At 33.7% G+C, this 23,390-nt stretch overlaps 1 protein-coding gene across 2 annotated transcripts in view; it reads right to left on the minus strand.

The window, feature by feature from the left end:
- Window positions 1-23,390, minus strand: part of LOC143201100 (uncharacterized) — a 196,398-nt gene that overhangs the window by 1,925 nt on the left and 171,083 nt on the right. For both annotated transcript variants that reach the window (XM_076411945.1, XM_076411946.1), the window contains 5 exons: window positions 21,700-21,867; window positions 13,338-13,521; window positions 5,726-5,937; window positions 5,573-5,664; window positions 449-641 (listed from right to left, as the gene is read on the minus strand). In XM_076411945.1, coding sequence (XP_076268060.1) covers window positions 449-641; window positions 5,573-5,664; window positions 5,726-5,937; window positions 13,338-13,521; window positions 21,700-21,867 — 849 coding nt within the window. The remainder of the gene's footprint in view (window positions 1-448; window positions 642-5,572; window positions 5,665-5,725; window positions 5,938-13,337; window positions 13,522-21,699; window positions 21,868-23,390) is intronic.

A 23,390-nucleotide genomic window follows, 5' to 3' on the forward strand; every position in this document is an offset into this window, starting at 1 on the left:
AATCCAACGCAGCTAAATCAAAGTTCTACGATTAATTACCAATGCCTATCGCTACGTAACCAACGAGGAACTGCACTATGACCTGCAAATCAAATGGATATACGAAGTGGTCCAAGATTTCGGCCTAAGACATGAAATAAGGTTGTTAAATCACAGCAATACGGAAGCAATACAGCTACTGGACAACACGCGAAGATTGACAATCAGAAGATTGGCGCGAAACAAACCAAGAGAACTTCTTGAAAGTATAACTGTATTTTTAACTTTAGCTTAAGTAGTTAGTTTATATTTTAAATTGGGAAATACATACTGATGTATTAATGCAAGTACAGCAGGACAGTAGTAATAAATTAATTTGTAATTGTAGATAGGATTTTACTAAGTATATCTAATGTAAGATATAATTAATTAAAAAAAAATATATGTATGGGAGTTATATATACTATACCATTTTGACTAATTACTCTCGACCGTGCCAAATCTGCCTTATTTCCAACAACGATGACGCTTTTATCTTTAGTACAACCTTCTTGCCATAAATAGTTTAGTATTTCTTCTGCTGTTTGAAATGTAGATCTGGAAGTGATGGAGTAGACCACAATACAGGCATGAGGTTCATAAGTGCTGAGGGAATTTTCAACCTAAAATCCAACAAATGCATTTATTAAAACCAGTGTATAAATAACTATTAATTTTTCGCTGTCTTAACATACTAACAAATAACTACAACTAAATTATTTTCCAGCGAATCACTTAGTGTTCTGACATTATTAAAATCAGATTTTTTCCATTTCAGACGTCTAGATTCTTCAATATTGACGTGGTTCTGGAGTCTTCTTTGATGGCAATCGGCATATCTTCTGAGAGTGCCCGAGATCATCTCATCTAGGTCGCAATGGAGGCCACAAACACGTACATACCAAGGTTTATTTATAATCAACTTGTGCACTTTATGAACACGGAGTTTCGGCTAAGCAAGCAATACATTTTCCTGGACTTGATGTTGAGTTCGTCGCGTTTCTTTTTTAGCTCCATCTGAGCTTGGCATTCAGGTTCATGACAAGCCTTTGGCTGTGTTGGCATATGGAATTTGCATGTCGTTGATAAAGACACGTTGTGGCATTATCCCCTTATTTGAAAAATCTACGTGTGTCGATTTTGATTCATCTAACTTAGTTCGTAATTTATGAGGTTGAGCTTTCTGAAGTGTCTGCTAATATAATACTGATAAATATGAAAAAAAAACTATTATCCCGTACAGTAGCAATGATAAGTATTTTGTGGTGACCTTTGATATGAAACTTCGTCGAAAGGAGCACATCAAAAAGAAAAGAAAGTAACTTAAATTAAAATTTATAAAAATTAATTGGTTATTTGGAAGAAGACTTAAATTATCTGTACAAAATAAGTTATTGCCTATGTAACAAGATACTAAAAGCTATTTGGACCTAGAATAGGATGAAATTCAGTTATAGAGATATTCTAAGAGAAGTAATATCAACATGATGGAAGTACTGAGAAGTATTATGAAAGCACTCAAACGCTAAGGGGATATATATATATATATATATATATATATATATATATACACCGAGACCTTCAGATTCCGAAGACGAAATTAAGAGATTTGCAACAAGACATGAGGAAAGATTCCATTACCATGTAAACATTGATGTGTTGGAGCCCTTGGACAGATCTTGTATAGTTGCGTAGTGATGTTGTCTGATCATTAATCAAACAATATTTTAAGAGAAGGTAAAAATGCTAAGGGATATTTGATATTATTTTAAATAGCTGTCCTTTATACTACAATCTGTACAATAAAGACATCATCCCGTACATTATCAAGAAAGATGGCAAAAACACGCATGCTTATTTTCCTGAGTTTTCAGCTTTTCTTCTTAGTAGCTAAATGGCAATTCCTTTAATTAAACTGGTGAGGTAGTATCAGCTTCCTTGGCTCAAAATTAGGTTTGAGGCGTTTCAAAATCAATTTCTGAAAGACTTTAGCCATAACTGCCAATAATAATATATGGCGGTATAATTTCACTTCACTTAGGTTTTGTTATCATTATAACTTTAGCAGTTCTCTATGCATCTGGGACCTAGATTTAAAAAAACATAAGCTTTAAACAATATTTATATGCCTCTGAATCTTTGGAACCAAAATATTTAGAACATTGAACATATAAGGAGGATGATTCGTCATAAGTTTGTAAAAATATTTCATAGGATTCGGCTGCAGATTCCTTCAAGTTAAACAACAAAAGTAATAAATATTGAAAGTGGAATTTTGGAGTGAAATATATAAATTACATAATTCAATAACACTAATTGAAAAATTATTATGTTATGTAGAGAAATAAAAGTAGCTAATAATAAAGCAACAATAAAATGCCTGTAGGCACTCACCTATTAGTATATTTTAAAATAATGGTTTTAAGTTTAGTTATTGTAAAATTTCGTTAAATAATATGTTATAAATTATGGTTGAGCAACAATCAGTTTATTTTAGTACTAATTAGGGTTAATATTGTTCAATTTCATGCATACATTTCAAACAGTATTCAATTTTAATTTAATCGCAAGCAATTAACAAACTAAATTCTATTAATAATACAAAATAGAACATTATTAACCGTAATTTGTTAACATTACGTGTAATTAAATTTTGTAATTTACAATATAGTTGTTATTAGTAGGTGTATTTATCAAATCAACCTTTTAAATAAATTAAATTCTATTAACGATATATAGCTTTGTATGAAAATATGAATTTGAAGAATTAAGTAGTTGAGTGGAGAAAAAGTAACTTCGGGTATTCATGTTTTGTTTTATAGTGAATGTATTCACATACATTTAAAACACTGATTCATTATATAAATTTTGCGTTTTGATAAATTATCTTCTTCACAAGTTTGCAAACTCGAGTCCAAACGCTAGCGGACCAAACGCTGGATGGTCCTTCAACTTTCTGGCGACTCTCTAAAAGCCTAGCGTGGAAGGCGCAAAACGTCATACCCCCTAAAGTCAGTGGAGTCAGGAACTTTCGCAGTCACCTACCACGTAAAGGCCGAGCTCGTCGCTAAAACCTATGAGGTCCAAATGGAACGCCTCACTCCTGCTACAAATATAAATGGTGCCAAGAACGACGAAATAATTAGGAAGGCCAACTCCGTTCATTCTCAAATGCCTCCAAATTATCTTTTAGACTACCTAGTTACTCTTAAAATACTCACGCAAATGATCAACAAGATTCGAACAAGAAAGCCCCGAGTTTTGATAATATTTCGATAGCCCAACACAAAAAACTTCCCTACAAGCAGCTTACCCAACTAACTAATATTATCAACACCATTCTGAGGCCGCCACACTTCCCTTCTACATGTAGTCACCTTCTGACTACAGACCTATCAGAAAAGTTCCATTTCCAAGCTTTCTGAAAGATCAATACTTTATGCTCTTAATAATTTTACAAAGACAAACAATATCATTCCAGATGAGCAATTCAGGGTCCGCACCAAACACTCAGCCGTTCATCAGGCCCATCAGCCGGCCGCAAAAATCAACTGTACTTTTAACCAACGTGAAAGACTTGGAGCGGTCTTGGACCTAACCAAATTCTTTGACAAGGTTTGGCACGAAGGTTTAGTGGCGAAATTCATCCGATTAGGTCTACCCGATGACTTAACCGCTCTTATCAAATCATTTGTCAGGACGATCGTTCCAGGTGAAGATTAAGATATTCTCACTAGCCGGAAAACCATTGGCTTTTTTCTTTCAGATATGAGGAGGAGACCACAAGTTGAGGCAGCTTTTTACGCAGACGACACTGCTTACTTTGCTTCTTTAAGAGTAGCACCGCAAATCCAAAGCTGACTCCAAAAACAACTCGATGAGACGGTCCAGTGGTTACATTTCTGGAGAAAACCCAGGTCATCTTCTTCCACAAGAAGCGTTTTGCACCGAGCATTTCGCATCTTAAAGTCGAGAACGCCAAAATCCCATGGTCAGAAGAAGCCTGGATCAGATCTTGGGTCTTGTCGTCGATCGCAAGTTTAGGTGGAATTCCCACTTTCAAAGGTCCCTCCATAAAAGTCAAGGTATTGTCAATTTGCTGTTCCTGCTCATCAACTTATATATCGATAACGACGCCATGTCCTTGCCTGGCCCTTGTGCTTCTTAAGGGTGTTACCGGTTACAGGTACCCTCCTTACTAACAATAAGAAGTACCAGTTAGGGTCATAGGATTAGCTGATAGGGTGGGGTTTAGTGGGTAACACAGAGGCAGTCTCTACATAACCAATCCAACTCGCTTATTCCTGCGGGTCTCCCCGACCAGGTATCCGTAACAGGATCCCCCTCCCGGTTTTAGGCCAAAAAAATCAGATCTTCCATTTGCGTGTCATGATTGGTTCTGGTTTTCGTTTAGTTTACGCCGATGAAATTTTGCGCTCTTATAACGGCTGTCAGATGACAGCGTTGCATCAAATATCATTTAGAATTTATTTTTGTGCTGCGATTGTGCTTCAGAAAATATGAAAATGCGAGAATATATAAATATGAATATGAAAATATGAATGTGATAATGTCGTATGGGGGCAAAAGTTATGACTGCAGTGACGGATGACGTCGTTTTAGCCTGGAAAAGGGTGAGGTTAGCGGTGACGTGGTGCTAAGCTGGCAGCATATCGACCAGCTCGCGAATAAGCGCGTTTTCAGAAGAACTTGAGCTGAGTTGTTGTTTGTGGAATGATTGAGATATGATGTGCTTGATTTCTGAAGTGTCAGTTTCATGGATTTCATTATTTCTTATGGAGACCATGAAGCGTTTAAGATTCTCCTGAGGAGCTTATTTTGGAAAATTTCAAGCCGTTTTACCTGATTGGGTGTGACAAACTTGAAGAAGACATACTAGTAGAGGTAGAGGTAGTAGAGGAGTACTGACAGAATTAACATCTTGTAAAACAAGCTTTTGATGGAGATGTGAAGTCTGCTAGAAGGTCAGATCCAATGACTTCTAATTATACCTCTGAAGCAGCCATTCAGAGACGATTTTTTGATTTTGTATTTTTCTGTCATTCAATTAATATGGCATCCATCTTCCTATCTTTTGGATTTTCCCCAGTGCTCGTAATCGGTCGCTAGCGTTCTTTATCTCGCATATCGAAATCACCACTTTTGAATTTTCGAAACCGCGCCTCATCAGTTTTAGTAGTAAAAATCAGTAAAAGTAATGCGTGCCGCAAATGCACGTTTTCAGGTACGAAATTTGGCATTTTCAAAAAGGTTGTTACTTTCGCAAAATTTAACATGCATAGCTTTGTAGCTTGATGTCAGTAGAATAAAATGACATATGTGTCAAATAATTATATCGCATATTTAAACCTAATGACATGTGTTAGGAAAATTGAAAATAACTTTCCGGTACACCTGTCAATATAATGCATATTTTGGATATTTGGAAAACTATAACCAATTCTAAATAGTTTTTAGTTGCTTACGGTCATATTTTTGTATATTTGTTATATTAGAAGGATAAAAATAATATAAAAGCAACAATAATACATACCGACATTTCTGATGATGGATGGTCTATGAATACCATCTCCGATTCTTGTCCATCCAGCAATACTGACACCGTTCGTTCACCAAATTCATCATCTATATTCCACAAATATATATTAATCATACAACGGAATGCACATAATGTTATCCGACTTACCCAAACTGGCATCATACGTATTCATATACTCGGAAGTCATGAACTGTGACACCAGGGCGGTTTTACCCACCCCAGCGTCACCGAGCATAACCACACGATACTTGGGAATCTCAACTTCGTTCACGGAATCGATGGAGGACGAACCGACACTGTGATACCCGGATCCGCAGCAGGATCCATCGAAAGGTGAGCGTTCACCCGAAACATTCGACCTGAAAATAATATTCAGTTCATTTCGAGCGACTAAAAATAGACGGAAACTTTTAGTTTCTGTTGTTGTGTGCCCTGTGGCGATAAATAAATCGAGAGAGGGGGAGAAAAAAAAAGAGAGAAAACGTCGAAGATCGGGCCAATTTTATCAGGAGGAAACAACTCAAGACACTTCCACGCGGGAAAAGTTGCCCTGGAGAATGTCAGCTATTTACTACACGTTTGGTCGCTCGATCTCACCTACGTTCCCCCTCGTGTCACTACGATATAATAAAAAAAAGAACCCATCTATTTTCGCACTTTTTTTTCAACTTTAAACGCGATAGAAATTTGATATAGAACTTTTTTGTTTGGAATTGAATTATCGGCGGTTTTTTTTGCGTGTCGCCTAATAAATAATATATTTCATATGACAAGACAATACAAACTATTCCGAGTCGGATATTTCTCGAGGTTTAATTGTAATTCGGTTTTGCAATGTAGGTTTTTTTTGTTCTGGCCTAAAAACCAGGCGATGGAATGCATGACCCATACCTGGTCGCGGAGACTTGCCCTGGAGTGACAAGTTGGACCGGGTTATGTGGGACTGCCTCTGGGCTTACCAACACACTAAACCGAAACCGCCTCACGGTTGACCCTTGTGGATCGCTACTGCTACTGCATTAAATTTCCTCGCGCTTTCCATCCGCGGATTGGGCAGCCGTTATTGGGCACGAGGGTCCGGCGATTCTATTGATTCGCGAACCTGAGTTAACACACAACTAGATACTGTTGTATGGGGGCAAAAGTTATGAATGTAGCGACGGACGAGGCTGTTTCAGCCTGCAAAAGGGGGGGAGCTTAGCGGTGACGCGGTGTTAAGCTCCCAGCATGTCGACCAGGTTGCGAACAAGCGCCTTTTCAGAAGAACTTGAGCTGAGTTGTTGTTTGTGGAATGATTGAGATATGAAGTGCTTGATTTATAGAGTGTCAGTTTTCCTATGAATTTGATTATTTTTGACAAACCACGGAGCGTTTAATATTCTCCTGAGGAGCTTATTTTGGAAAACTTGAAGCCGTTTGTCCTGGTTGGGTGTAAGAAACTTGAAGTAGACATTAGACCCGTAGAGGAATACGGACCGAATTAACATGTTGTAAAATAAGCATTTGATGGAGATGGGAAGTCTGCTAAAAGGGCAGATCAGAGAAGATAGCAGGTTTACTATCCCCGAACCTTTCTGGATTGCTTTCTGGATTTGGGAATGCCAACCGAACCGCCGGTCGAAGTGGAGACCTAGGTACGTGACGTTATCCAGCCATGGAATTATTGCGGTGTCGATCTTAAGTTGCGAGACGCGCAGTGCGTAACGCTTCTTATGGAAAATGATGGCCTGGGTTTTCAGGGGGTTGATTTGCAACCTCCAGAATTTGAACCACTTGACCGCATGATCGAGCTGCTTCTGTAAACGTTCATGAATTGTAACTTCGAATCTGGCGGCCGTGAAGAAAGCAGTGTCGTCAGCGTAAGATGATTCGGATAGTTCTCTTCAATTATCTGTCGGAAGAACATTTTTACTGTAGAGGGACCAGTTGTTTCATTATGCAGAGCCTTTATGGAGAGTCTGTATGTATTTTTGTGAGCTGCCATGGTGGTATAGTAGTGATGCTGCTGTCAATTCTGGATGGAATTTGAGGGAGCTTGCATAATTCAGGAGCAGGAGCTCTCGCTATGAGTTGAGTAAGGAAATTTCTGCTTCGCATTGTAGGCTTTCAACTGGACTAGTGCGGAATGCTTCCGATTTGATTGTCAAAGCGACATTTTGGACGGGGTCCAGTTTCTTTACTTATGAAGGGGGTGTGGTGATATATTGCTTAGTGATGTTCGGTATAAAGTACTTATTCTACGATAAAAACTTTGGGCTTTACATCTATATTATTGTTTTTATTGTGCACTGAGTTTTACTAATAAACACTAATAAGCTATTTGTTTTTATCCCAACTTGCTACGGTTTAAATATTATAAAGTACTTATTCTACGATAGAATTGGGCTTTACATAGACAATAATAAACCATTCGTTTTCATCCTAATTTGCTACGGTTTAAAGATTATAAAGTACTTTTAGTTTTACATGTTTACAAAGCAGTGCAGTTATAACTTTGCTCAATATTTTCCCAAGATATTTCGTTTGATCTGGTAATATTTAAATTAAAATGAACAGGCAACCAATTTTCTATTCGGAAATAAATGTTTCCGTATTTCTTATGCACATAAACAAAGCAAAATATTGCTCAAAGCTTTACAGTAATTTGAATAGTTACGTGAGTTGTCTTCTTATAAATTTATAATAAGTAGTCTCCGTCGTTATTCATTTAATTGCAAGTTTTAACAATGTAATTATATTACGGTCTTTCAATATTATAAAACTCGCAACAAAGCGTTCGTAGCTTCTTTGTTTCGAATCTTGTATAACAGGTGGTTTTCGCTACAATTTATTGAGATGTATATTTTACGATTATGAATATGCAACAAAGGCGGTTATTTATTAAAAGAGTCTTCACTGTAATAGGAAATCATAATAAATGTATACTATAGGGCATATTATAAATCTGTTGCTGCTGAAATTTATTAATCTGTGAATTTAATAGCACAGGTGATGATTAACAAATTCTACTCATTTGTTTGCTGATATATCTGTGGTAGGGCTGTTTTTCTTATAAAAAAACAGACAACATGAATGTGTTGCACACTATACCTTTGATATTATTTTCAGGCCACTGGGAATTCTATAAATTTAAACATATATTTCATTTGTAGTAGTACCCTAATCGACAGTCCTTTTCGCATATCCTATATTTATTCAATATTTAACATAAATAAACTTTAGAAATCTACAAAATTAGCTTTCCTAAATTATAACATTTTACCTATAACAGGTCAATTGAAGAGTCCCTGGCCTGACACATAGATGGCGCTACTAGAATTAAATTCATATGCTTTTTACTTAGCCCTAACCTTTAAAAGATGCGTGTATAAATTTGACAGCTGTCTGATCATTAGTTTGTGAAGTATAGCATTTTGAGTGAAGCATCTTTTGTTATTCTGAAAAAATGGATGAAAAGGAATTTGGCGTATTGATAAAATATTGCTTTTTGAAGGGAAAAAATACAGTTAAAGCCCCAGGAAAATCAACCATCAAGGATTAGTATGCTACGTTCAGACGTGGTGAAATGAGCACCGAAGACGGTGAACGCAGTGGACGCCCAAAAGAGGTTGTTACCGACGAAAACATTTAAAAAATCAACAAAATGATTTTGAATGACCGTAAATTGAAATTTAATGAAATAGCAGACACTCTAAAGATAGCAACTGAACGTGTACATCATATCATTCAAGAATATTTGGGTATGAGAAAGATCTATGCAAAGTGCTCACTTTTGACCAAAAACAACGACGAGTTGATGATTCGGAGTAGGGTTTGAAGATGACCAAGCGTAATAAACCCGAGTATTTGCATCGATATGTGACAATGGTTGAAACATGGCTCCATCATTTCATAATTTATAATGGATAGAAATTGCGGTAAAATAAAAATAATATTTTTATGTATAATATAAAATCTCATAATAATGGATTGAGGAAAAAATTTTTATTTTCGTATTTTCCAATTTCTTTTCATTTTTCCTACATTTCTGATAAAATCGCAATTCTATAACTACAAAATGAAATTTAGTTTGAGTAATCTAATTCAATTTTAATCTAGGAAGTGCATATTGAGGCTTTTAGGTTGTACTCATTAATGCAAATGCTGCCAAAATAAAAATGATTAATACCCTTATCTCATACAGTAATAATGGTAATAAGTACTCCTTTTGTATCGAATATATTTTACAACAAAGCGGTCGTGTTCTATTTTATTTATTTGCTTTAACGATGCACTGTATTTGTAACGTTGTATATAACGACTTTTCAATATTATAAAGCCCATAACAAAGCGTCGGTTCTTCTTCGTTCGCAATTTCACAACAAAAAGAATTAATATGATTATGTGCTTTAACATTGGCCTAAAATAATATTTTATTACGATATAACAACTAGAAAACATAGATAAAAACTAGCAACACGTCTGCTCTAACAGTTCCATCTTATTCACCTGATTTAATTCCGTCAGACTTCTGGTTATTATTTAAATTGAAAGCTTTGCTTTGAAGTTAAAGGTTGGAAGATTAAAATCAAATCCAAGATGGTCACAAAAGCCAATCCGGGTATCCAAGAATTGTTTTTAAGTATGGAAAACTTTAACATAAATACATTTATTGGAGTAGTTTTTTTAGAATGTTTTTGCTATGGTTTGAAAATAAAGTGTTGAAGAAAGGCTGTAATTAACGATTGGCTTGCAAAACATAAATCGAAATTAAAGAATGAACTATTTCCAATTGTTTTCGGTAAATATAAATGAAATTATGTTTTATGTAATTTGCTCTTTTAGAAATGAGCTTGGAAAAATAAACACTGTAAAAAAGCTTACATGGCGGAACGTTATGGCTACAGAGTATTAGTCTATCATTGAATATTAAATCCAATAGAATTAGTACGAGGTATGGTCAAAAGTATTAATATTAATCGGCATGCAGGCCGAGAATGATATACAAACAAGAACTGTTTGAACGTCTACAATAACACCTTTTAAAAGCGAATTATTTTTTAAGATAATTTTTCAAATTCATCTATAAAAAAACGAACGAAAAGAAACACTTGTGGTTCGAAAAGTTGGAAATCCCAGAATCGACCGTTAGAAAGTTTACGTTAACGGTAAAACATCTAACATATTTTAAAGGTAATTTAATATTTTATTGGTGCGTTGACGGCAAAGAAACTAAAAGAGTGCGGTTATCACCTCTGCTCGATTGGGATCTGCTACCCTTGCAGACATCTAGCACCAAGAACAATTGCGATAATTGGCAACATGTCTAACCCCCTCCTCGAACTGCATTTGCGAAATCTGATAACTTACTATATAACATAACATGATAACATACTCAAGGTCCTTTCGAGCTCTATGAAAGTTCATTTATACAGCCACAACCGTCAAAGTAACTACGTTTTTTGATCATGCCGATTATACAGTGTTTTATGCTTCAAAACAGTGAGTTTTTCAGGAGTATTCCAGTTTTCTTTTTATTTTAAATTATATTCATTTACTTGTTTATTTACCCATTCATTTATCTATTGATTTAACTATTTATTTATCTATTCATTTATCTATTCATTTATCTACTCATTTATCTATTCAGTTATCAATTTATTCTAAATATTCTCCGCTATTAATTTATTTAATTATTATAACTCATAATCACTATAAATCAAAGGTAATAGGTTTATGGTTGCCACTGTAAATATAAATTGTAGCTATCTTATAAACCTGAGGCTAATGCCATAGTGGCTGAAGTTTCTGATGTATAGTTATGATCTATGGATAATTTGAAGCAAACATAAACGCCACCGAAAGTAGCGTGTGGCTTTTAGCTTTCTCCCTTGTACGCATTGCACACACTATCATAGCTGACGCTGGAGAAGTAAGTGCACTAGTAACAGTACTGTTTATTTGTTAATTTGTTTATTTATTTTAAAAATTCAGCTTTATCCTAGTGAGGACTATTAACCTTAGTGACAGTAGATCTCGCGCGTTATCCCTTGATCTCATTACATGTCATTATTGTTAGTGTTGGGATATAAGTTGGTTCGTCGCGTACTATTCCTTCGTATTGTGTGCATATGTCATACTTCATCGAAGCATAGTTTATCAGTGCTATCAGATATCGCTATTGCCTTTCGTCATTATTCTCCAATGACACGTTTAGGCATTGTTATCACTATCGGCATTTTAGGCATTGTTATCACTATCGGCATTGAAAACTCAACAGACCGACCGTAATTATCAGTACCATCTCCGTTATTAATCAACATGGCCAATAATTCCTTTAATAATTATACGGCTGATTTAAAGTTCTTTGTACCTTACTCTTATTCTCGAAAATTGGTTGTTCAGGTACTTTTTTTATCTATTTCAGAATTGTCACCCGACTATTTTCTCTATCGAAGTTTTCTTGTTTACTTTAGTTTAATCGATTTATTGTTGTTTTTAAGTACTTTAAATGAGGTTTGTTTTTATTGTGTATTTATATTTTTTTGTAAATAAAATAAAGAAATGTCCTTTAAAAATAATGTATATATCTTATTTACGCCAAAATAGCAAAATTCGTTCTAGAATCTTTAGTGGGAATGAATTCCATCAAACTCACAGAAGAAGAAGTTACATATCTGGATGTTAACAGTTTAGTTCTTTATTTGAATAGTGACTTAGAAAGTGACAGTGACTGAATAAAGTTTTCTGAAACTGAACTGAGAAAAAGTGGAAACAACTAAACTAAAGCTGATTGAGCTAACTGCAGAAAATATTATGATAGAATGTGAAGTGTGAATATTTTTGTGCATAGATATGTGTGTATTTGTCCAAAATATGCATGCGCATTTGGTTAGAATATATGAGGACAATACTAATTCTTGTGCAGATATGGCAAATGCATTAGAGACAATGCAATGGTTAAATCTAATTTTATCAAGAAAAATGTAAACAGGTGGTAGCAGGAGAAATACAATGATACTAAAATGACTTGACAAAGAAGGACAGAGGAACAAAGGAAACAAGAGCTAAAGAAAGTGGCGTGGAAAAACCTACCTACAAACGTCTGTGACTGTATAAGTAACTGTAATTTAAGACGTTTAATAATGTATGCATTTAATATACTATAATGTAACAATAAATAATATTTTATAACATTATATTGGTTTCTTTATTTTATTTACATTAATATTTTGTTGTCAAGTCAAAATATATCAAGAGTCAAAACTGATGCGGCAACATTGCGACGTGCTGATGTCATAAATTTTAATGACATGTATTGGCTGTTTTATTGTATGGATTAATATGGTATTTTAATTAAGAATATTCAGAAATATATCACTATATCAGTGTTGAATATAGTTGAATGTTTATTACATTCTTGTTATTTTGAACAGAACATAAAAAAATCAAAATAAAATATACCAACTGGATTCCAGACTTTATTATATTTTTCAAAACAACTGAAGGTGCTTTATGCATTATCCCAATAAAGTTAATAATGGGCTTGGAGTATCTCTTGCCCGCCGACTTTACGAGATTTTCTTTAATAAAATTTTAATTATAAGCTTTCCCGAGAAAATCCACTAAAAAACTTGCAGATAATTTAATTTCGAACAAAAAAGCTTGTTATGAAACCTTTGTCATATTTACGATTATCAAGGTGGAAACAAAAATAAACCCCTTTCAAGATGGCGACCCGATGGGGCTCGAATACAAATCAATAACGATTGTTACTCACCGACTGGTGATCGAGTTGACGCTAGTATTGGACCTGGATCGTCTGTTGATGATGGAGTCTCCGCAGTTCACCACTCCCTTGTTGGTGATGCTGAAGGTCCTCAACCTGTAAAGGTCGTCACTTAATCGGGGATTGATGGTCTTCTCTGGAAGCGAACAAACTCGGGGTCTTATATGATCTGGAACTGAACATTAATGGTTTAATTTCTATTCATCCGCAACGCAATATAAACTATATAGGAAGCAGTTGTCGCTGAAGAATGAAAAACTATAATATGGAGACTTTAGGAAAGTATTAAACATGGTAACATTGTTTATAACAATATTGTATTTAAAGTAATTGATTTTTTTATTATTTATTAAAATATCAAATATGGAAACATGCTGGATAGTCAAGCATTATTCTGAGCTATATATATGCAACAAGCTAATTAAGCCGCATTGGTGATATTCTATGTAATACGAGAGGCGTTTGATAAGTTAGTGACTTTTTGTAAGAATTTTTTTTAGTCAAAACAACGTTTAATTTCTGAACTAACTCAATTCAGTTTCAGCGGTTTTCTAACTCAATCCATTTAGACCAGCGTTTATCCATTTTTTGACCCGAAATGAGAAATTTATGGCGTGGAGTCCCCATAGCATTTATCAAGTCTGTCCTAGGTTACGATGATGATTTTTTACGCAAATTATGATACTTTGACTGCACACGAAAATCAATTTTTCCATTTTCGTTAAAATTAGTCTGCTGGCAGTTTTCCCCCAACGCAGCAGCAAAATTGTTACGCCGGATATTAAAAAGTCACTAACTTATCAATGTTCCCTCGTAGTTATTCATATATTTCAAAAATTGATTAGTTATAGGACATAGTATAACAGAAATAAAGTTATACATCGTAATTGGGTTAAAATATTTTTTATAATCAACCATCAGAAGTGGCTGGAAAGCTAATAGCATTACAGTCCAAAAACAGTTAATAAAAATTATGAATGATCATAAAACTAAACAGAAATTATTCAAGAAAATTAAAAAAACCTTAACAGAAAAAACGACAATAAAGTAGAATGTCTTAAATAAACTATATCAATAGAATTAGAGGATACTTAATACTATTTTACATACTTTGAATTCTCAGAATTAACATAAATAACCTCTTGATGGTGGTTATGAAAAAAGTAGAGATGGAGGCAAATAAATTAAAAGACAATAATTCTAAATTAAGTGGCCAAGGGCAAATAACTCACGAATAAACCTAGTTAATGCACTCTTGCTGACTGATAAAGTAACTCATCTGTCATCTATCTCATAAGCAATGGTCTTGTTACTGATATTACTGATATTGTTAGCGTCGAATTTGATCGAAAGTTTAAATTTTACATCTGTAATGCGGCGTATATTCAGAACTAAATTATATATCGGTGCAGATGTAAAATAAAGTAGTGTTCATGAACTAATGTTGTACTTGCTCTATACCAGTGATAACCTTGATGACACTTCCTTACTCCCTATAAGCAGTAGCACTGAATTAACCACAAATAAGTTAAAATGAGCTGTCAACAAAGTAGCTTTGGTTAATTGGACCAATAAATGGTGAGTCAACGCTTCGTAGTATCTCCAAAAAGGAGGACACCAACGATATTATAAGGGTACTTATAGTCACAGAGGGTATTAAAGTAATAAGACGATAACAACAGGTTTTGTACAAAGAGTGAAAGTATGAGAATTGCTACAATGACTTGACAATATTACGGATGTATAAAAAACAAAAATATTTCGCAATCAATACATTTGAAAAGCAGTGTCAATTTTTTAAATAATATATTATTATGTACGTTATATCGGGCGGATGATACAGCTCTGACTACGAATTTATGATTGACTTAATGGCCTGATCAGAGATTTTTAGGCATAGGTCTTTGATTTATATTATAATCTAACTTACATTTTTAATACAAAAAACGAACTAAACATATTTATCTATTTAAAATATTATTTTAACTACTACAAACTGGCCATTTTGAAGTCGATGTCGAACAACAAATTAGACAGATTTATTTTGTTCGTGATTTAATTTTGTGTATATGCCACCAAATTATATTATTATTTTTGTATTGTTTGAGCTCGGCTTGCAACTGATCAGTTGGTCTATTTAAATTGTTGTTCGGCACCGACATCAAACTGATTAGTTCGTAGTAGTTAAAATAATATTGTAAATAGATAATTAGGTTTGGGTAGGTATTAAGCTAAATTGTGTGTATATAGTAGAATATAAAATACGTTTAGTAGATAGATTAAATAAAGTTTCTGATTATTTTTATTTAGTTATTACAACGATTATTATTTACATATTCTTTTTTCTTTTAAAAATATAAGTTTGATTACTTTTTACTTTTTAGTGAGTTCCTTATTTATTTTTTGAAGTCGGTTCAATTTTTGCTACAAATATTTGATTTTTCTCTTCTTAATATTGGATATTTACTCAATAAATTATTACGCAGTTATTTTGTTAAGTATCACAATTGATAGTCGAAGTAAAAGTACAGCCCGAATGAGAAAAAATAAGAATAAAGAAACAATGATTGAAAATAAGGAACGTTTCAGGCTCTGGTGTCCGCTAACTAGTCTAGGTGATTTGACAAATGCTTCAGTAAAATCAGAACAAGGAAGTTACTGCCCTGTTGAGAATTGAATCATCGACTTCCGCGTGTGAGCTCAACGTTCCAACCATTACACCATATAAATACTTGCCTACAGCGTTTCTACGATGTCTTATATGATATGGTTATTATTTAAAAACAAATTGACCTATTTTTACAATGAACTACTTCCGATTTTTCGCCATATCAGTTCAGCAATAACATTATACACAAATAGCTGACTATTTTAGATAACAAATACGTGAAAACATTGTGCGTACCTTTGAAATTTAAGGTTTTTTTTCAATTGTTCATTATAATATTTAAATAGTCATAACAGTTCTTGTTATTTTGAACCTTTCTCATATCATAACTCATATAAATGTTGTATGATGTATTTTTGACATGCAAAATGAAAAAAAAGTGAGAAAACCTAGTGGTCAAAATAATGGCGTAAGTAAAATGATCATCATGGCGTGAAATATAAGATAGAACGCTTATCTACTAAATTCTAAAATAACTTTAACCTAATTGCCCTGGAGACCGAGATCAGGTTCTTATGGAGCTCTGAAGAAGTATGTAAATTAAGTAACAATTACAAGTGAATAAAAATTTGAAATTTAATTTTTAATGAAATATTCTTCTTGATTATTATTATTAAGTATTTATTTACCGCCACTTTTCATCTAATATTGTTATTTAATGTCATTTGCTGGTATCTTTTTGTTTAAGTTCTACATATTTCACACCTAAGTCATTTATTAAGAGTGCTGTTGGTTATAATGTCATATAGATTTGTGATATTATCACAACATTTGGTCAATTAATACTATAGTTCATATCTTCAGCAAAAAATTTCATTATCGATAAATGAATAATAAAATAGAAATATCTGCATAACATAATTTATCTGAAGACCATGGCAGATCAATTTTAAATCCAGTTCTAGATTTTCATGCAGTTAGTATGATATGTTATACTTATTATATGTTATTAACACAATTTCCATAGTCAATGCCCTTATAACATTTTTACGAAAGTTATAATCAGTTTCTAATCTGAAAATAAACTTTTTAAAAAATATTATAATCTTAGAGAACAACAAATTTCAAATAAAATAATAAAATTACTCTCGTTTATTATGGTTTAATCAGCCGTGCAGTAGAAACAGTAGAAATGTGTCGTCATTTGCAACCTAACATAAATAACATTTTAATTATCCTACTGCCATAACAAAAAGATAACAAAACGTTATTGCGATGTTGATTTGTTTTACAGAGATTACGAACAAAATACAAACAAAACAGAATTCCATTAGATTTCTCAAGCGGACACAGAGCCTATTAAAATAATGGATAAATATCTCTAAACTATAATTATAGTTCGTCAATAGTCGTAAATTTGTTACAACACAACTATAAAAAGTTTATTTCAATTTCATTCATATTTCAGTTAGCTGGGGTTTATTGATAGTCATATAGTATAAACATTTAGTTATATTTTAAAAACACAACGACTAGAGATAACATGTTCTGAGATTAGTTGGTGTACGTAATGTTGACCTTTATGATGAACCAAAAAAAATTACAAATATTATCGATCTTTAAATACCACAAGTTAACGATTATTCCAGATGATTTCAGACCCAAACTCAATTAATGCTTGATTGATGCTTGATACTACTATTGGTGCAGGATTTTTATCTCAGCCTCAGAGTAGGTCCACTGCAGTACTTTGGCGTATTGATGTTATATATCAACCCCATTGAATGTAATCAACACAATTCTGATATGGTTCTGATACTTGAACTTCGGATACATTCCGTCCCAATAGTAGAATTTCTGCTTATTTACAGGCCCATTAAGATGAAAATGAGCTTCGCCTGAGAACAAAAATTTACTAACCGTCGAAAAGCGCTCAATTGCCTGGTTTACGTAATCGAGCCTCTGACTCGCATTCCGGGGCTTTAACTACTGCACCAATTAAATTTTGTAGCGTGTGCAGCTTTAGACCGAATCGCGATGTAATGACGGTGTATGCATATTTAAAGCGCAGACCGATTAACGCTTTACCAGGATTAGCTAGAACCGAACACTGTTATGGGAACTAACGCCACTTGTGAGCGCACGTTCGAAGAAAAATCTTTTAGTTTCGCAGGTGAAAACTATTTAAACTCGCAAAATCTAACACCGACAACCCATTTGAAAGACTTTAAATAGATAGTAGACATATTCAGTTAGATATAGGTGGTGGAAGTTTCATCGATTTGTACAGTAGCTTCGGTTCAGTAATGTTTGACCTGATAATTTATTATTTTCAGTATCTTAGACTTTTACTGAATATTATTTCTTCAGTATGATCGTTATCGATTGCTAGTAATCTATAATTTTTGAGGAAAACTAATACATACCAGATCAAAATTATGTTGGTACATAACAGGTCAATTGAAAAGTCCCAGCCTGATAGATAGGTGGCGCTACTAGAATTAAATCCATATGTTTTTCAGTTAGCACTAACCCTCAAAAGATGCATGTATAAATTTGACAGCTGTCGGATCATTAGTTTGTGATTTATAGCATTTTGGGTGCAGGAAATTCGCGTGTTGATAAAATGTTGCTTTTTGAAGGGAAAAAATACAGTTGAAGCAAAAACTTGGCTTGATGCCGAGTTTCCAGACACTGGCCCAGGAAAATCAATCATCAAGGATTGGTATGCTAAGTTTAGACGAAAAGAAAAAGAACGAAAGAAGAAAGAAGCGTATAATTTCTGAACAGTAACAACTTGGACTTACATTAAATCAATATCATTTTTATTTTGAAATTGCTCTGTCGACAAATATAAAGCAACTGTCCAAATGTTAGATGTCAATAAATAGGTGGTTTTAAGATATATATTTTTCATTGATAATAAAAAGTAGTAATACAAATGAGCGTCTAATAGAATTTTTCAATACAATTCCTAAGGCGCCCTATTTTCTCGAATGAAGCAAATAAATGGCCACGTTATATATGATATATTTAGTTCTTCGCGATATTTTATCCCATTTTCTTATTTCCTTTATCTCTTAAAAACGAACGGAGATATCTCATAATGGATAATTTCCATCCAAACTCACCGGATGATTCATGAATTTGGTTACTTATATCGGTTTATATACTCAACTTTAAAAAGTTGTAAATGTTTTTGTTTTCTTCATCATCGCGCTCAGCTCAAACGCGGGGGTTCTTTTCTGTTTTCACGAAACAAACAATGAATCAATAAATTTGCTTTATGTAGGATTTTTCTCGTACAAACGAAATAGACAATGAAACTTAAAAAGAACGCACAGCAGAGCAGTTTTAAAATTTAGTAAAATAATTTTCTATATTCTATTGTTTCATTGTTAAGGATAAAACTTGGTTCTATTGAGGACGATTTTATGATCTCGAATTATAAAAATATAAAATTGATGACACCAGTTTTTTATATAAATTAATTTTACCAGGTTTACAGATAAAATATCTTCCACTAAATTAAAATTCTTACTTGTTCAGCCTAAAAAACCAAAGTCAGGATAATAAAGTACAAATTTTTTCAAGCACTCTGTTTATTCACCAGATTTATTCCACCTGATTTGTGACTCATCTCTAAGAATTCTCTAATTGAATCAGTTTATTCAAGTAAATTGATAGTTTTTGTGATTAAAACCCTTTCCCATATTTTAACTGACTGTAGCGGGATTCCGGGGAGATCATAATTATGTTCTCCTTTGCATTTGTTCAATTAACTGGAATCAAATTAATTGTCAAGAAATCGGAGGATGGGCAATCGTTCCGTAGTTACTCAAAGCGTTTCTTGTTCTTCAAAATTAATAACATTCATATTTAATGCCACGCTAAGACTTAATTACTTTCCTAGCACTTGGAAAGTGGTTCAAATCATTATAATTCTTAAACTTGGGACAAAATCAGAAGACGTCTCCTCTTATCGTCCTATAAACCTGTTACCTGTCATCTCTAAACTATTCGACAAACTATATATTAAGAGACTCAGAATAATCGCAGAGCAGAGAAATATTATTCCAGACCATCAATTTGGCTTCCGTGTGTTTGTTTCCTAAATACGGACCAATGGAACAAATGCATAGATTAATCAACCAAATTAAGAAAAACTTAAACGATAAAAAATATTACTCCGCTGCATTTCTCGATATTTCTCAGGCCTTCGACAAGGTGTGGCACACTGGACTGCATGTTAAATTGAAAAAACTTTTGCCGCATACGCATTTTTAACTGCTGAAATCGTACCTCACAGACAGACAGTTTATTATCACCCTGATGAATACACTGATCTACACCCAATATATTCGGGTGTTCCGCATAGTAGTGTTCTTGGCCCATTGTTATATCTATTGTATATAGCTGACCTACCGACCTGAAGAAACACCACTGTTGCAACATATGTTGATACAGCGGTTTTATCATCACACGAGGATCCAATATCAGCCACAAAAAACATCCAAGTTCATCTTAACAAAGTCGAATTGTGTTTTTGAAGACATCTACCCATATGACATTCACCCTTTGTAGAAGAACATGCCCATCAGTAAAATTAAATAATTATACACCGCAAGCAGACAATGTTAAATATCTGGGAATGCACTTCGATCGACGTCTGACATGGAAAAACATATAGTGACAAAACGCAAACATCTTGGGGTTAAACTAAACCATATGTACTTGCTGATATGGCATAAATGGTATTGAACTGTGGGGTACTACTAGAAAATCTAAAATAGATCCTCCAGAGGTTTCAGAATAAAGTGTTGCGAGTCATCGTCGATTCCCCATATTACGTGTCCAACAAAGTGATTCAGGGCGATATCCCCTTAGAACCCATAACGAGTGTGATTCGGTGTGTTAATGCGAAGTACTCTGAAAGACTATTAGTACATCCCATCTCAGCCCCACTCGCCAGCATCCCAATTCCACTGCCAAACAGTTAAATGTGCGCGATGACAGGGAAGTGCATAGGCTCAAATGCAAACTGCCATATGAACTGATTAATAGACACATAGAGTGAGATTTAATAATCCCTAGAATAAGCTAGAATAGTATCTAAAATAAGATTAAAAGTTGTAAATGGTATAGTAGATCACTTACTGAAGTGATCTACTACATGTCAGGATAGTCATATTATATTATATAATTGAAAACATATAATACTTAATTGCCCAAGAGCAGATTGTTGACGTTCTAGGAGATTAATAAAATTATTGTGATAATCTTATAGTGTTTTTTTTTATTGTTGAAATAAATTACTCCATACAAACAAAGAGCTAATGTTCGGACAGGACAACAAAATATTCGTCTATTCATTTCAGTTTCAAAAATCGAAAAACCTAGTACACCTAGGAATATAGGTAAAAAAAAATACTTCAAAATAACAGTGAGGATGAAGTAAGAAAATTACTTAAACACTGACTTATTATTTTGAATATGTTGAAGCTCGACCGAGTCCAGGTGATTTATTAAGGAAAAGGAATATATGGAAGTCAAATAGGGTCAGTTTGCCTTTTCTGCGGGATTTCTGGCAATTTTATTGACCCTCATCAATCCTCGACAGGTCTGCGTAAATCCGAATGATGGATAAACATCACGAAAATATATGCGCACGTTTTATTTTTGACGTATCCGTTTTTGTGTCATTAACAAAGCGAAGAATAATTATTATGATTGGTGATGTGTTACCGGGGAGTTCCAGAAAGTTGGAAGTTCTTCTCTGGCGGTTGCGGGGGTGTTGAAAGTTTAATGGTCCCAGTCCCTCGTTGGAAGCGTTGCTCAACACCGACGAGATCGATTCTCTGGAGCCTCTGGAGCTTTTCCGGCTAGCTAGATAGGCCAAACCACCCTTGGAACCTGTAACAGATATAGTATTTATTAAAATGATGATCAACTGGTGTTCAAAGTTCAAGTTAAGTATGTTTCTCTTCTACTATGTATAATATGTATGTCTGAATATATGAATATACGTAATGTATATAAATATTAATGTTAGGAAATATCGACTGAAATCGACTATCGCTTGTTTAGTAATTGACTACTTTTTACTATCGACTGTTTCAGTCGCTATTTTCGGTCCGAATGATCTTCTTACTTTTTACTATCGTCTGTTTCAGTCGTGTACTTTTAGTTACTATTTTTGGTTCTACTAGTTTCATTCGACTAATTTTTAACGTTCTGGCTTTTTCATCCTAGCCGCCACCTTGACAAAAATGTACCCAATTTATACTTACATAGATTTATATGTAATATATATAGTTTTATAATTTTATTGGTAGTTTGCTTGTAAATAACAATATATTGCATATTAATATAGCAGCATTTTGGAACGATATTTTCCAAGATTGTTAATGTAATAGGGTAAAAAGATTAAAATTGTGAATGATGAATTGTAAAAGTAGTGTAAGTTCTAGTAGTTATTGTGCGATCATTTTTAATTATGTCATCAATTAGTTTCTTTCTACGATTAGGTATATGTTTATTATTTAGTACTTACGGTTATTGTACATCTTTAGCTTTTAGGTCTTGTTTAAGTTCTATTGTATTATCTATATTGTTGGATATATAAATAATTGGGCGGATGCGCCTTCATGCAATGTATATATGGTTGCATAAGTCGATATTAAAGTAGTTTCCTGTAAATTATACGACGATTATATAAGACAGGATGAAGATCCCGCCATCTTGATTCATTCTGTGTTGGGGCTTTGACCGAAATATTTGTCGAAATAAATAGAGAGCGACTGAGTCGAATCCTGTGTTTTAATTGCCCAAACACCTTCACCAAATCGATTCTACAAAATCGGTTCTAACAATATTTATTATAGTATATTATTTGAAAATAGCAAGTAACATATTAAAAAAAGACAATAATTAGACGGTAGTTTTTTTTTTGACTATCGACTCTTTCGACTGTTTTGCGACTATCGACTGTATCGACTGTTTTCAGACGATAGTTCCCAACGCTAATAAATATGTATATATATATTGTGTCTATCCAGTATATGTAAACGTTTGTTTACTTCTCGTTTTATTCTATTTAAAAAGAGATAGAATGATGCTTAACAATTTCGAACATGTAACCGAATGAGCCAGCAAAAGTCGTTCGTTTGTCAAATGTCTGCAAAATTCTTCAAAATATTATAATTACCGGTTATAAACCGACAAAGGTTGTTTTATGCTTTGTTCTAATTAATTTCAAATCGTCGCGGTTTTTATTGAAAATATATTTTGCGTGTTGCAGCTCCACTTACGCATTACGGACACGGTCACTAAAATATCTCAAAAAAAAACCTTAAATTCACCATAAAGGAACTGTCTTTATGGGAAACGGGTGATGAATCAAGATTAGCTTGATATTAGCTGTATCACAAGACAAA

Source organism: Rhynchophorus ferrugineus, unplaced genomic scaffold (assembly GCF_030347505.1).
Source record: "Rhynchophorus ferrugineus isolate W39M unplaced genomic scaffold, kcgeb_rfMv2 rfM8, whole genome shotgun sequence".
In the NCBI taxonomy this organism is placed as follows: Eukaryota; Metazoa; Arthropoda; class Insecta; order Coleoptera; family Curculionidae; genus Rhynchophorus; species Rhynchophorus ferrugineus.